Source organism: Eurypyga helias, unplaced genomic scaffold, assembly GCF_000690775.1.
Source record: "Eurypyga helias isolate BGI_N326 unplaced genomic scaffold, ASM69077v1 scaffold38637, whole genome shotgun sequence".
Taxonomy (NCBI): Eukaryota; Metazoa; Chordata; class Aves; order Eurypygiformes; family Eurypygidae; genus Eurypyga; species Eurypyga helias.
Genome location: NW_010261807.1, coordinates 37,014 through 52,579, shown reverse-complemented (window position 1 = coordinate 52,579; position 15,566 = coordinate 37,014). Strand labels below are relative to the sequence as shown.

At 39.2% G+C, this 15,566-nt stretch overlaps 1 protein-coding gene across 1 annotated transcript in view; it reads left to right on the top strand.

Moving 5' to 3' along the window:
* The first annotated feature begins 328 nt into the window (after positions 1 to 328).
* The window catches only part of GAB1 (GRB2-associated binding protein 1), a 42,420-nt gene continuing 27,182 nt past the window's right edge, over positions 329 to 15,566 (top strand). The window contains 2 exon segments of the mRNA XM_010155499.1: positions 329 to 617; positions 11,482 to 11,695. Of these exon segments, the coding sequence (XP_010153801.1) occupies positions 560 to 617; positions 11,482 to 11,695 (272 nt within the window). The 5' untranslated portion in view covers positions 329 to 559.

Below are 15,566 nucleotides of genomic sequence, written 5' to 3'. Positions count from 1 at the left end.
GCCCCTTTTTTCTTGACTGGATTAATCATTTCTCATTTTGTAAACAGTGATTTAATTATGTCAACTTGTTAAAAACAAAGCTCAAATGCAGAAATAAACTTTGAAATACAAATTGACTAATCCTCTAGCCCACTGCGCTAACAATACATAAATAGATTGTGTTGAATGTAGGCAACTGGTGTGTAATCTCTTAGAATTCTAATTGAACTACTTACTGTTATTCTGTTCAACCCAGGTTGAACCATATGCAAAAGGTAACAGTATTAAAATATAATTTCTTCCTTCTAATTTTTCTTCCTTTTTTTCTCTTTCTAATTTTCAGGCATGGAAGAGAAGATGGTTTGTCCTTCGCAGTGGCCGTTTAACAGGGGATCCAGATGTATTGGAATACTACAAAAATGACCATGCCAAGAAGCCTATCCGTATTATTGACTTAAATTTGTGTCAACAAGTGGATGCTGGATTAACTTTCAACAAAAAGGAGTTTGAAAACAGTTATATTTTTGATATCAACACTATAGACAGAGTTTTCTATTTGGTAGCAGACAGCGAGGAGGAGATGAATAAGTGGGTTCGATGTATCTGTGATATTTGTGGGTTCAACCCTACAGATGAGGGTAAGTTCTCTTGGTTTTTCTGAGAAAGTGCAATGCTTACATGCAAAGAGTGTTTCAAAGATCAGATAACTGTCTTTAGCTGGAATAAGTTTTAACACTTGTAAGCATTGGCTGTGAAACTTAGTTGTTACTCTGGAAAAAAGTAAGCAGAACAGAGGCAGATATTAAGAATTTCTTACAAATTAAGTGTACCATAGGACTTGGATGATGCTCTTTGGTTTTGCATGATGTTAGGTCTTGAGAGCATAGGAAAAAAATCTTGAAAAATCATGCAAGACAGAAGATCATAATAATCATCAAAGGAATCCCAGTTGGTATAAAAACATGGTTATGCAGCAGGGATGAGTGTAAGATGTCAGGTTTCTAATATTACCATTTCTCCGTCTGCTTTGCAACTTGGAAAAAAAAAAAAAAATCCACTCCCCACCAGCTGAAACAAACAAAAACCAACTTTTAGTTCTCCACTATCCAGCTCTAATCCTACCAAAGTAGACATTGTGTGAAAGCAGCTTATAGGAAACAGGATGGTGTGTTTAATTCCCACAAATACCATGTGGCTATTGCTTGTCCTGAATCCATCCTTATTTATTATTTACTTATTATTCCTGCATTCCTTCTGGAGATTAGTGGATTGCATGACTTGCTGTAGCTCTGTGCCCAGTCCCAAGAAAAGATTAAGTAGGAGTGGTAGGAGGGTTATAAATAAAGCATGCCTGCCTGAAGGGGTTAGAATGAAATCCGTGTTTTTTGTAGGACTGTGGATTGAGGGGAGGTATGGGGGCAGAAAAAGACTTGCATTTCTTCTACCAAATCTTCAAAAATGACTGGAAAACGTTGTTGCTTTCTGATGCAGAGCACTTTACTTTCTCCTTATTGCAGTTTTGAACTAAAACTCTTGTCACAGAAGCTTCTTCTATGAATTGTCCTTTTTTACAGCAAATTCAGTAAAGGGTACTTGTTTTGATAGTTCCAGCATGTTTTCATGACATCCTGAACATAGCCGAGACCACCCACAGCACGTTTCTAAGAGCAACTGCCATGTGATTCAGTATTTAGTCTGCCAGGCATGAGTTACATATGGGAGAGGTTGGTTGCTTTTTGGTGAATACTTCACCTAGTGTACCAGTGCAGCCATGGGCAGGAGCACTCATAAATCATTGGTTCTGGGGACATACTAGGAATTTGGGAAGTAAGGAGGAAATGTGTTAACTTGGCAGCTCTTGTGTGGGTAGGAGTGCAAAGAAGCACGTGTCTCTTGCATGGGGTGGAGAGGTAGGCGCCCCTCAAAGCCATGAGTCCTTCCTTGCTGACAGACGGTGTACTCCTTATCCTTAATTTTCTGTCGATGTTGCATCTTCTGTTGAACTGAAGATGAAACATGCTATGAATGCAGAGAGAACTATGCCCTTACTGGCTGTTTGGACCAAAACTGGCTTTTGCTTTAGTCAATTCTATCAGTAACTTCTCCCTATTATACTCCCATTGCATGTTTCATCTTTGGCACTTTAGCTTGTCTGAATTAGCCCAACACCTTTACTTTACGTAGCTGAGAGTTGACAGTACTGTCTGTTTTACGAGTTTAGTAATGTCTTGCAAAGTGAGGAAGAATTAAAAAAAGAAAATGGGAAAATCAGTTGCTGAGTGTCTGGTTTTTGCCAAGTACTCACTTTTACAAGACAAATCTTCCTGCTAATGGAAGAGCAAATAATAAATGTACATCATAAAAATCTGTGTTAACCTACAGTTTATTTTGAGAAGTTAGAGTAGCTGAATTTCACTGCAGGCAATGAAAAAGCACTGTTATTTTAGTATGGAACTGAACAAAAAGATAGCATGGGGTTAAGCGTCTTGCTATAGGAGGACTGTCACCAACATCCTCAGCTTGATCAAGAACTGGAAGCATCATTAGCCTTGTTGCTTCTGCTGCTGTTGATTTGGAAGCCCAGTCCAGTTGCCTGCTTGGATTTATAAGGAAGAAAATTATGAGATGGTGATGGTTAGTGCTATTAGAATATGAATATGGAGTAGTTGTTTTGGTGTTGGGCGAAGAGAGGGCGAAAGTTAATCATAGCTGTGGTGAGACTAGGAAAATAAAGATCCCTTCAGACTAGCTCTGAGCTGCTCTTTCCATACTTAGTGAAGACTGAGGAATTGCTATGTTGTGAAGTTTGTATTTTCTTTTATTCCTTTTCTTAAAAGTGAATATTCACAGTAATTTTTAACTATGTAATGCACCAACTAGAAATTGATGTATGCACATGAAATCTGTTCATTTTATTCTAGAGATATACAGTGTTAACCTTTGCATGCGGACTGGGTAGAGAAATTTGTTCCTTAGTCATATTTACAAGGCATTGAGCCTCCAACTTTTTGATTGCATCATAATATAGCGTAATCTGTAATGATTACATTACATTATATTATATGGCTTTGTATAGGGGCTTCCTTGTAAGGATGGCTTTACAGTGATTTAGGTCTTTTAAACTTACAAGACTGAAAGGAAAAGAAATTTGCTTTTTTAAAATAAGCTAAATAATTCTGCTTACATAAACTGATCTCTGGGTAATTTCTGTGTTGGGGTTTGGTTATTTTTTTTGTCAGCTATTGCTTCTTGTTTTCAAATGGAAGCTGGAAAATGTTTGTTTCTGTAGCACTTTTCTTTTTAAAATGCATATGCAAAGAGGGAGGAGCTACACATGAGCATGGGTTTTAGGTTTACCACCAAGTCTCACGCTGCACTTTGAACATTCATATTTTCTCTGAGGCCATAATATAGTAGGTCATTTAGAGATTAAATATAAGCAAAAATGTTTTGCCAGGTTTTGTTATGCACTCCAGTGAGAGAGGTTCTGGGATGGAGAGACTAAGTGGACATGGGAAATGACTATTCTCCTCTGCCTGGTGCTGTGGAGACTTCAGCCAAAATACTGTGGCCTGAGCTTGCAGGAGGATGAGGGTAAATGTTTAAAGAATGGTAGAAACAGAGGAAATAGATGATTTTTTTTTTTTTAACTGATTGATGAGGGGAAAAATTTGAAGGGTTTGTTTGTCCCAGGAAGAAAATACTGAGGGAAGATCTGACTTTCAAAGTATAAAAAGCTGTGATAAGCAGGACATGGATCAGTTGTTACCTAGAGAGAAGTAATTTGTTTCTCTTTCGTGAGCGATGTAACGATAAACAAACACCTTCTAAGGATATTTAAGTACAGGCTGGGAAAGCCCTTCCCTAGAACCCAGTAGACATCTGTGATGAATGTTTTATACGTGATCCAGCTCTGTGTTTCTGTAATTTAGTGAATTGCGTGCTTGGCAGAGCAGGGCAAGGAGGAAATAATCTTACTAGATGCAAACATGTTACTTGCATGTATTCATGCGAATAAAGATAGCAGTAACAAAGTAAACCAGAAGAAATATACAAACTAAAGCAGAAGAAAAAAAGAAAAGGGAAGAACAAGACACTGAAATCTAGAATTACATTTACACAAATAATACGTGCTAAAGGGTTTCTGTCATCAGAAGGACTGTACTTTGAAAGAGCTTCAGCTTGCTTCACAAACAAGGCTCTCAAAGTTTGCAGTATTTCTATTCAGGCAGCTGCTGTCTGATACATGCCTCTCATGCCTTCTGCAGTTTGAACGGCAAAATTATTTTCAGATAACTTTTTTTTTAATTGTGTTCTGATAACACATGCACTGCAAGCTGATCATAGCTTGGGCGCAGTATCACTGGCAGGATGAACGTAAGTCCACCTTCTGATCCTGACTCCTTGTGTTACCACTAGTGCTGTGTGGTAAGGCATCACTGCTGCTGTGTTGCGTTGGAGATCTCTGTATCAGATCAGGATACCAGTGTGCTGCATGGAACATAAAACAGGCTCTGCCCCTAAGAACTTACTAGCTGCAGTGAGACATTAATGAAGGAGCAGAAGCGTGGGAAGAAGTGAAAGCAATTAAGGTGGTTTTGACCATTGTGGCAGATAAGTGGTCTTACTGCTTCAGCTGTTGGACTGTTGCTGAACTCTGGGTTTTTTGAAAAGAAACTTTCAGGGTGTCTTCAGTAAATAAATAGTGGACATCAGAGGTGGTTAGTGTATCCTTCCTGCATGAAGGATCTGCCTGTAAGAAATAAAAAAATCATCTTCTTTGACAGCTTTAATAAGTGGGTGATAGAGATTGGCACACTTGGCAAGTGAAAATCATCATCTCAGTGGGAATCTGGGTCATGAAGGGGCTCAAAAATGAGGACAGATAATATGAGCCTTTAGATGAAGGAAGGGAGGCTCTGAAGAGGAGGGTCCAGAGAAGTGCCATGATGGCAGTAAGCTTAAAAAGCCTTTTCAATGAAGTTACACCATAAAGATAATGTACCTAATGACGAGTTGAGGGGCTTTTTTTGTGTCTCTTGAATATGATTAACTAGAAAGAAAATCAGCTCAAAGATGACCTGCCAGGAGGATGAGTGACTGGTGACCTGGAGTGTAGTGAAGAATGACATGAAAGGACAGAGTTAAGCATTAGGAGAGAGACCTTCCACACAAGGATTGTGGGTCTGTTGCCCTTGAAGTGAGGCAGTAGACATAGAGGGAATAGTGGCACAAGGACATCTCTTTCTTTGGAGGCTTCTTTGGTTGTTTTGAGGTGGGAAATAATGGCCACTGAGATACACAAACTTTTTTTGAGTGTGGAATTGCTGAGAGGAAGGTGAGGATAGACTGTGAAGGAAGCTGTCAGAGTTGCAAGCTTTCATCTGGCAAAGTTGCAGAGGAATAATTGAAGAAGCAGGCCCAGAGAAGGACCTGAGACTTAGCATAGCAGGTTTGGTAGAGGTGGTAGCTGGTGGCTAAAGATGGGAGTAAAGAGAGGTAAAGCTGAGGTAGTTGTTGCCCATTATCCAAAAAGAGAGAGAGAAGACAGCAGAGAAGCCTAAGATGTCTTTGACTTCGATGATTCGTTTAAAGGGTGGGTGGCTAAGTCAGATGACGATGAATAGAGCACAAAATCTGCAGTAGTAAGTCTTCCCTTACAAGTACATGAGGAAAAAAGAAATGTATATTAAAAAGATACAATTTTCTATCAGGAGTTTGATCGGAATCTTAATCTTTAGTGTTTGGGGTTATTATCTTAAGCTGCCAGCTGTATGTGGCAGAAATTCATATGGAAGGTGATTCTACTCTTCCTTGAAAAATAAACTGAATATAACATGCCTAGGTAATTAATTTTCCCTGGTTCCTGCTTGGACACCTTTTGTGGCATTAACATCACCTCGTGAACTCCTAGGACAAGGGGATTGCAAGAGGGTGGGTTGGAAAATTGCTCTGCAGATTCCATGTTCCAAAGTCGTGTGGTGCTGCGTGGCAATACGTGGAGCACTGAAACGCTCTCTGAAGCACAGAGGTGCCCACTGTTCCGGGCAGTGTGCTGCAGCCCTGGCTGGGTAAACTCACCACGTCACTATTCTGCTGAGGAGAGCTCTGAGTCTTTTTCGTGAGGGAGATGCCCAACCGTTGTGATGTGATGGCCTGCACTGTTTCTCTTCACAAGCACTTACAGAAGTTAGTCTAGAACAGGGCTCCTTGATTATTTTTCCTCCATCACCCAGCCTGCATACCATCTGAAGATGGAGAGAACAGGCTACAGGTGTTGATATTCCCTCTCCTCCCCTTTTTGAATGAATAGTCTTGCGAAGAAAATTGCAGGTGGAGAGGGGGAAGAAATTCTGAGTGTAAATGCTTTTGCTATTTTCACATTTGGATAGGGCAACCAAAAGTACAGCTTAAAATTACATATTAACTGCAGATAAGTAGTAAATTTTAGATGTGAGCTCTGAAAGCTGGAAACTTCAGCATGTGATAGGAACTCGGAAGAGTCAGTCATGTTTCTGGTTTGATGCAGGAGGCAGGGTTGTCCTGAGCATAATATACAAAGAGCAACTGCTGAATTCTTCGTTAGTGTTCTTCAAATAGGTTATCACGTTTATCTTCAGAAAAAGAGGGATATTTTGCAATTATATTGAACTAAGAAAACAAACTTACAAAACACACAGGAGCCTTTTATTCAAGTATTTAAAAGGATTTTCTCTGGGTATAGCAGAAGGGTTCAGAATTGAGGATTCCTGTGTAGACTTGATATTGATTGTAAGCTGATCGCTGATACTGAAAACATGCTTGCACTCTGTGTGTGCGCATGCACACATGTGGCCCTTTGCTTCCAGGGTCTTTGAGACCATGTAGAAGCTGACACTGGAGGAAACTCCATCAGAGTATTTCAGTCTGTATCTCATTACATTAACCAGCATAGATAATGACTTAACAGATTTAATTAAAAAAAAAAAAAAGGTCCTTTTAAGGATTAAAGCTAAGTTTGGTGGTGTTTTTTTTGTTTTTGTTTTTTTTTTTTATTTTGGCTCCCGCTGTTGTAAATTTTTATTCAAGGATATTACTCTAATATTTTGATGGACTTTGGGGGTTTTGAAGATAACATCTGCATCACAGTAAATGGGTTAAATGAGACATTTCAGAAGAATAATAGAACTATGCAATTGCATATCTCTTGCTGATTCACTGTTACAATGGGAAAATCCCACTTCTATTTTTGTCTTTCTACCTATGATCTGCAAAGAATGCATTTTCTTACTTTGATTGCAATTTTGACATTTAAAAAAATGCTTCCTCTAATGAGGCTTCTGTGTTCTGCTCACTATGAGAACGTTTCAAGTATTTACATAATTAGAATATGAAGACACCATATATCATAATGTAGCCAAGAATTTAATTTTTGCTCTTATTAAAAAAAAAAACAACAAAAAAACCAAAACAAGCAACCAAACAAAACCAACCCTAAATGCAAACTCCCACACTCAAATCTTTTAGATTGTTCACAAAGCACAGATATAGGAACATGTGAAATAAAGAAGCTTTATATAGCTAAGAAGGAAGAGAGAGGAGCCTTTTATTCTTCAGGAATTTTTTTTACCTCATTAATTTTGATTGTTTCATTAGTGAGGCAAATACAAAATGGTTATGAGGAAAAAAGTACAAATTCTAGTGAAAATGATGCCTGTAACTGCTCTTAACAAAGCAACTGAGAAAAGGTAAAACTCTTGCTCTGTTTTGAGAAAGCTGCTTGTTCTAGCTGTACTGAATGCAGGAATTATAAAAACAAAATAGGATTCTTGTTATGCTCATTTGCATGTTAAATAATCTGGATGTTTTTCCAGCTCCCAGTTATTTCAAAGCAGTCCGAGTGTCTGAACTTTGGGAACAAACCAAATGACTTACAACACTCTTTGGTGTGCAGATGACCCCTTCTCTAAAAATCTGCTAATCCAAAGTGGAGCACGTTGATGATTGTACTCTTTGAAATCATAATAGGCTGCTGGGAGTAACCCTTTCCTCATATCAGCTTCTGAAGTACGTGGCTAAAGAGAATATTTGAGAGGATACAGATAGGCAAACAGCATTCATTTGCTCAGTGATGGAAGTCAGTAACATTTCTGTTTTCTTTGTAGTTAAATTGGAAATAGGATGAATGTGTAAAGCCAGTAAGAAGTAACCCAGCAGTGAAGTATTTTAGACTAAGTTCAGTTGTTCTTTGAATCAGGCATTGGCCTACTCAACACATACACAATGCCTGCATGAGGATGAATTTCAGATCAGAAAGTTTGTATTTTAATAGTGTAGTGCTCTATCCACTGGGGGGGTGGAGGGGGTGGGGTAAGAAAAAGTTCCCAACCAAACCACACAAAAACCCCCGCAACAGATCTGTAGGAGGACTTGCGGATTTTCTCAAGTGGTATCTCTCTCAAAACAAATGAGGCAGCTCATCACAAGGAAAGTATCCCTAATGATCCCTTAACATTAATGGGCTCTCCAAATCCTTGCTGAGAGAAGAAATCATGAACCTTTTGGACAGTGTCACCTTTAATACTCGGTAACAGTCAGAAGGCAAATGGTTAGAATAGGAGCAGGATGAATTATTGAGTCTTCCTAAATCGGCGTGTCTCAGACTTTTTTTTTGAGTGTTTTATGCAATAGTTAGCTCTACTTTCAGAGAAGGGAAACTGGGAAGGGTGAGGGTGAAGGGAAACCAGGTCTGTACTGAAATGGCAAGAAAAATTAAGCAGCACCAACTTAGTAAAGCTGCGTGACAGAGTTGTGTCAGGTTCGGAATGGGGATTATGACTAGGAGGTGATTGTTCAGTGTTTCTCTCAAGGTGGGAGCGGAAGGATATCAAGTGAAACTGAGGCAGCAAGTTTCAAAGAAAAGGAAGTGGTTTTTTTGTGCCACACATAGTAAGGTGTGGAGCTTACTGCTATAGGATGGTAGCAGAGGTCAAAAATGCGTATGTGCTCAGAAGGGGTAGGACAGATTCAGAGAAAAGGTTGTCAGAGGCTGGTCAGCATAGACTGTGGGTGCAGCCTTGGCACTGGGATGCCCCAAAGCTGTTGAGCCCCAGCAGCTGAGGGCAGTGTGGCAGGCTGGCCTTGCTGCTTGTACTCGGGCTGTCTGCAGTAGGCTGCTCTCAGAGATGGCATTGCGTGCTTCAGAGGCTACAGGTCTGAGCCAATATATTTGGCCTAACAGTCTTCACCACCTTGTCTCCTGTCACCAATTCCAAGTTACAGCCAGCCTTTAACTTCTCTTTCTTTCTTTTTTTTCCTCTATCACGCACAGTTTTCTTACTCTTCTGAGAAAGTAACTTTTTCTTTCTCCAAACTTGGCAGATACATTGTTCCTCTTTCAAGCTCCTTGATTTTATTTTTCATTGGAAAGTTACCCTTGAGTCCTATTACTCTTCCTTGGAATGCTAGTGCATGGTTTATTTAAATGCATCAGCCTCATGTAGGCATGCATCTTACTGTATACCTGTTGAGCTCTCCTGACTACCTGTGGTCTGACACACCCATCTTCCTTGGAAGCTGCAGGGATGTTGTATTTGATTCCTTTTTTCCCCTTGTGTGAACTCGGCACCAAGCAGATCTAATGATGTGAAGGTCATATAGTCAGGGACAAGGAACAAGGGTGGGGTTTGTTGTATACCTACGCCCTTGAAGATCTCACTTGTAAGTGTGGCCAAAGAATGGTAGTCTATCTGGCAGGAAACCTTTCCTCTCTGCTCTTACTTGGGCATAAATTTACTTGAAATCCTTAGTTCTGGAGGGGAGAGTGCAGAGAGCTACTTGTCCTTTCTTCCACTACCTCTTTTCCAAGAGCAAGAACTACGTGCTGGGTAGATCCATTCTGTTCCTGCTGTTAAACCCCAACATTCCCCTAGAATGAAGAAATGCCAGTATGTGCCTCAAATAAGCTCCTTCAAGCTCTTGAAATCCCTAAATAATACAAATTTATTAATACTTTAATATTTTAGCATGTAGTAAAGAAACCACTTTATTTTTGTGTGTGTATGATCTCTGGTTGCAGTCTGGTTCTGCCTTTGTTCAGATAACTAGTCTGATGGATAGGTCAGGCGTGACCTTTTCTAAAAACTATTTTTTTTTTTTGGGTTATCCTACCTTTTCAGGTAGGTCGAGTTGAGGAATTTTCGTACACCTAGACTTCTTCCACCCGCATGGGTGTGGTGGGATTTAATTTCTGAGCCTGCCTAATGCCATGGGAGTTCAAAGCAAGTACTGCTGTTTCTATTTCCACATCTAAATCACTTGTACCTAGTGTATATAGAACTGGAAGCAGGAGGACTATGTTCTGGTCTGCTCATCTGGTTCTTCCCAGGATATTGCTGGGAAACTGGAGCCAGATGAAGTTACTTTGTAGTGCATAGGTGGCCTATAAGCCCAACAGGAGCAGTCTGCAGTGGATAATAATATGTTCATTTAAACAGCACTAATAATCAGCGTCCATTCTTGGAATGTGCAAATTGGAATGTATGATGAGTTGGAAGTACAAGGGAGCCTTGATAATTGAGGAACAATTTGCTTAATTATGTTCTTCTTAGTCAATGTATCATTAAAAAAAATGAAAAAGTTAAATGATTGTTTAATGTTTGGCAGTGTCAATATTTTCCAGTCTCCCAGATAATTTAATAGTCAGGATACATAAATTTGGAAGGAAAAAAGTATGCTCTAGAATATACATGAATAGGAAGTGGGTAAAAATTATGAAGGCAAGGTTATTTAAAAAAAACGCCAACAAACCCAAACAAACAAAAAAACCTCTCCACCTCCTCACACCCCCTCCCGCCCAAAAAAACCTAAACCGAACAACAACAAACCACAACTACTTCATTTATTGCACTAAAATAAAAAGTTGGTGTATGTAATGAGGGGGCTTAGTGGAACATAGTACCTCTGCATTGTTTTTGTAGTCATAAGGGATCTTCCATTCCAAAAGCAGTGTTCTTCCTGTTGCTTTTCAGCTATTGACAGAGGCCAGTTCTTGGCTGGTGACTAATCTCAAATGTTGAAGTGACCTTGGTCAAAAAGGGATGAATACATGCAAGTGCTGATTCAGGTTACCATATTCAAGTAATAACTTAGGGCCTTTGTCTGCTCTTGATTAAAACAATAGATTTGCGTTCTTAGCTGTTTTACTGCAGTGGTCAGCTTTTTTTTTTTCTTCTTTCTGTGACCAGAAAACAGGTTAAATAAGTCATTAAATAAGGCATAACCCCTGTTTCCAAGGCATAAAGAAATTGATTAGAGTTTGAAAATATATATTTCTATATAAATCTTTATATCTTTATAAGTACTCTGAAAAAAATGTTAATATCCAGATGTTTTTATGTCTGCTGTTTTACAGTTTTGAATTAAAAACCTTGACCTTTCTCATCCTCTGTTAATAAATTTTTTGGTAGTATGGTAAGACTGTGTCTTCATTGTAAAAACAATGCTTTGCTTCTGTGTTTGTAGATGCTGTGAAGCCACCAGTCAGTTCTTTACAACCGTCTGCTGAATTACCCTTGCCCATCAACACTTCACCACCTTCCATGCAAGCAGAATCTTCAATACCTCCTCCTTATCAGCTTATTAATATCCCTCCACTGGAGTCTTCCTCTGGTCAAGAAGATCCTCAAGACTACCTACTGCTAATAAACTGTCAAAGTAAAAAACCTGAACCTATGAGGTAAGTGATATTTTTTTTCTTCTTAATAACACTTATTTGTATTACAGGCCAAGAATGTTTGTGCTAAAAGTACTTTGTTTACTGCTGAGTCATAGAATGTTTGGATGTATATAATCTGTGGGGGGAAGATGCCTGTAACTTTTCCTTCTTTTTGTTCAATGCTTAAACTTTTTGCACCAATAGTAAGTTATTTCATTAGCACTAGACCCATACTGCAGTATTCAGAATGTGGACAGCAATCACCAGTGTCAAGTACCAGATAAGTGCAGTGATTCATTTTACTGTAGGTTGGAGTGATGTATGGCACAGAGCAGAGAAGTACCCTTTCTTTATCCACAATTTGATGTGGTTTAGTTTATTTTAGGACTAGAAAAAGCTGGAGAAATATATCCTTTCTCCCTCTGGTATTTGGTGCCTTAGTTCTGCCAGTTAAAGCTTTCATGGAAGGGTTTCATTAAAACATGCTGATACATACTATCACTGGCCAGACTACCACATCACTGAATATAGCCGTCCTCAAGTGGTATTTGTTGACTGTTACTGATGGGGTTCAGACTTTCAGGCAAGAGTAAGAGATAATTACTTTATGATAACTAGGAATGCAGGAGACTTCAACTACTCAGTTTCTGTATCTTGGTATTTAACTTTTTCCAAATAACAAAAATATTTAAAAGCAAGCTCAGATAAGCCTTATTTCTTACTGAATAAAGAGTACCCATGCAGTCAGCTCTCCAGAGAAGCGTACAGTAAGAAATTTTAAGGAAAGAATTGAGAACTTCTACTGAAATAAATGTTATTTATTTCTCCAACTGCTACTTCGAATTTATAGATGTACAGCACCTCCTGCTTAGAGGGTTATGATATTTACAGTAGCTACCTGGGAAATATTGCTATGGTTTTTCAGAATGGATCATGGTGGCCTGGAGACTTAGTGGAATCTCTGTCCTCTAGGATTTAAAACAAACAAAAAAAAAACCAACCCCAAAAAACCACCACAAACCAACCACAAATAAACTTGACTGGACAAGCTCCTAAGGAGCCTCACCTGACTTTGAAGTTGGCTTTGCTAAGATGTATTGGAAGAGCTGGACCAGATAATCTCCAGCAGTCCCTTCCAACCTTGTGTATTCTGTGAGAAAACCTTATAGATCTCTCTGTCAAGCTGCTTTTCAGCAGTAATTTAAAATAAAAACCACTGGGGTGTTTCCAGAAGAATAAACAAAGTATCGAGGTTTTTTTTTTTTTGATTGCAGACAAGCACATGGAAGGCTGAAGAAAGCTTCCTTTGAAAGTGTTTTCATGAGGATTTCATATGCTCCCTTAGGGCTTTACCTTTTAATGGTGGTGCCTTCTTCATCAACACCTTGATGCTCTGCCAGTTTTACCTGTGCCATGTGCTCTCCACTCCCTTGGCATTTTTATCTTGCTTTGTTGTGCCTGAGGAGCTTCCTGCTCTGTTTACTGATGATTGCATGGTAGGAAAGTATCCAACCGTTACAGTCATTCCTATAAAACAGGGGAACGAGCCTACAATTCCCCCAGAGTATGGAATGTGCAGTTTACAGGCAGAACTGCACGCCTCAAAGCCCCTTGCAAAAGAAGGGGAAACCCAGTTTCTGTTTTCTCAGTGTTAAAGGTTTTAGCGTTTACTGATGTTTAGAAGCTGATGGTGCCCGGGAGGTACATCACCGTTCCTGCCCAAAGCTGCCAGTTGGTGTCGTTTCCAGAACAGCTTGGCAGAGAAATCCTGACTTCCCATTTTGGTACCCTGGCTCATCAGAAATGTGTCTCAGTGCCCGTTTGCTTCTGGGAGCAATAGGCAGGGTGGATTTGTAACACCACCACAGGAAGCATGTTATTAGGAATGATGGAGCTTGGGATGGGTATTTGACTTTCTGGCCTGACCTCTACAGCTCTGTGATGTGTGGGTTAAGTAGAGGGAGGAAAGTCTGAGGAGACTGTAGAAGTGGGCACAAAACGTGGCTACGTAGAGAGTCCATGCATAGCCTGCGAAATTTCTTGAAGACACTGGTGGCACAGGAGAGAAGGTGTTTGGGTGTTGGAGAAGGCAGAAAGTCCAGTGGAGACAAGATGTTGAGGGAACTGAGGAAGAACTGAACAAAGTCTTTAGGAGCATAGAGATTGTTTAAATAAATGATGTTTTTGTAGGAATATTAGAAGTCTGTGAAACACTGGCATTGTGATTACATGGGTTTAGTGTATTATATTAACTAAATTCACTAAATAGCTATGCCCTTTTATTAAGAAGGCTGTAATAATGAAAATTCAGAATAATAGTTATGCTGGAGTCTCAGTTTCATGTAAAAGAACTGCCTAAGTTTCATGTCTGGTACAGCAGGTATTCTGCTGGATTTGAGCTGGAGTATAGAGGATACAGACCTTTTCCTAAGGAATTAGAGCTTTGTGTATCTGCACAGCATGTTGCTATTATGATCAGTTAGAGAGCACCCTGTGCACCACTCTAATTCACATTCTTAGGGGTGAATAGGAATTAAATGGCCACATATTTTCCTGTTAATTTCCAGACTTGGAAGGATTTATCTGTGTATTCCATACAACCTTTTTCTGTAGTGTAAAGTCCAAAGCTTAGTAGATGTAATTAAACAGGCAGGCATTGTTACTTGAATGCTTTTTTTCTGTGATGTTTTCCCTTTAGACTTTAAAGTTGCCTATATCCAGAAAGAACATTTTCTGTCCTAATTTTGCATGTTACTTTACAGATAATCTGGGAACCACTGAATTTTGTTTCAAGGCTTTGGTGTTCTTTTCTGTGGGAGGCAGGTAGCTGTGAAACACAGAGGAAGTATCAGAGCAGCCTCTCTGAAATTTTTGAGTTGCGGTGCTTCAAAACTAACAATTTTTAAATGCTTCATTATGGTGTCACGCAATGCACCACTTAGAGTTGTGAGAGTATCTTAGATGCAGCACATGCAACTGTAATAATCATGCTATATTTTGTCTGAAATAGTTTTATGCTCCAATCACTATTGCCTTGAGAAACAGTATTGTTCAACTTGGGTTTTAGTGAGATTCTAAGGTTCATATTTGGATCAGAAATAAGAAAATCCAGCCAAAGACTGTTTCCAATCCCTGTATTGTTCTGGCTCATTTGAGAGGTGTATTGAAATACTAAACGCTGTCTTCCTCATCTTTCTTATGTTTATGAACCAGCCAAGGGTCACCCTTTCTCTCGGAAGAAGGGCAGGAATACCTGCTATTAGAAGATTTTGAAAGTAAAAAGATTCCACTGCAGTGAGTGAACAGTAGCCATTCTTGGAACACGTGTGAGAAATTAAGCACAGAAACATTAACTTGCCTGAAAATACTGTTTGTTTGAGATGCATCTTGCATGGTGTTCTCTGAGTTTTAACAGGAAAACTACGTAACTTTGGCTTCCACTGTCTGGAAATAGAGCTGGTTTATTACTTATTTATTTACCTCTTTGCATTATTAGTATGCTTGCTGTTTCTGTCCCAGATTGATGGCATACGAGCAGTTTTGCTGCCACTTCGTTCGTAGTGTTCCATTTAATCGGTCACATCGAGTCCTGCAGATGGGAAAAGAATCAGCTCAAAAGGATAAGTGGTCAAGCCAGACCAAATGCAGAATATTAAAAAATGGGATGATTACCCCTCAAACTGAAACGCTTTTAAAACTTTTTTCCTGGGTTACTGTCAACAAGTAGTTTTTCAGTACATGGGGGCAGAAATTACCGAGCATCCTGTATCTGAAATCTTTTTTTTTTAAAAAAAAAAAAAAGCACAGGAGTAAAGATTGTCTCTGAACCTAAATTTCCTTGAGGTAACGTGAATCAATTACGCATTGTAGATTTTTCCAAATTGTTCATGGT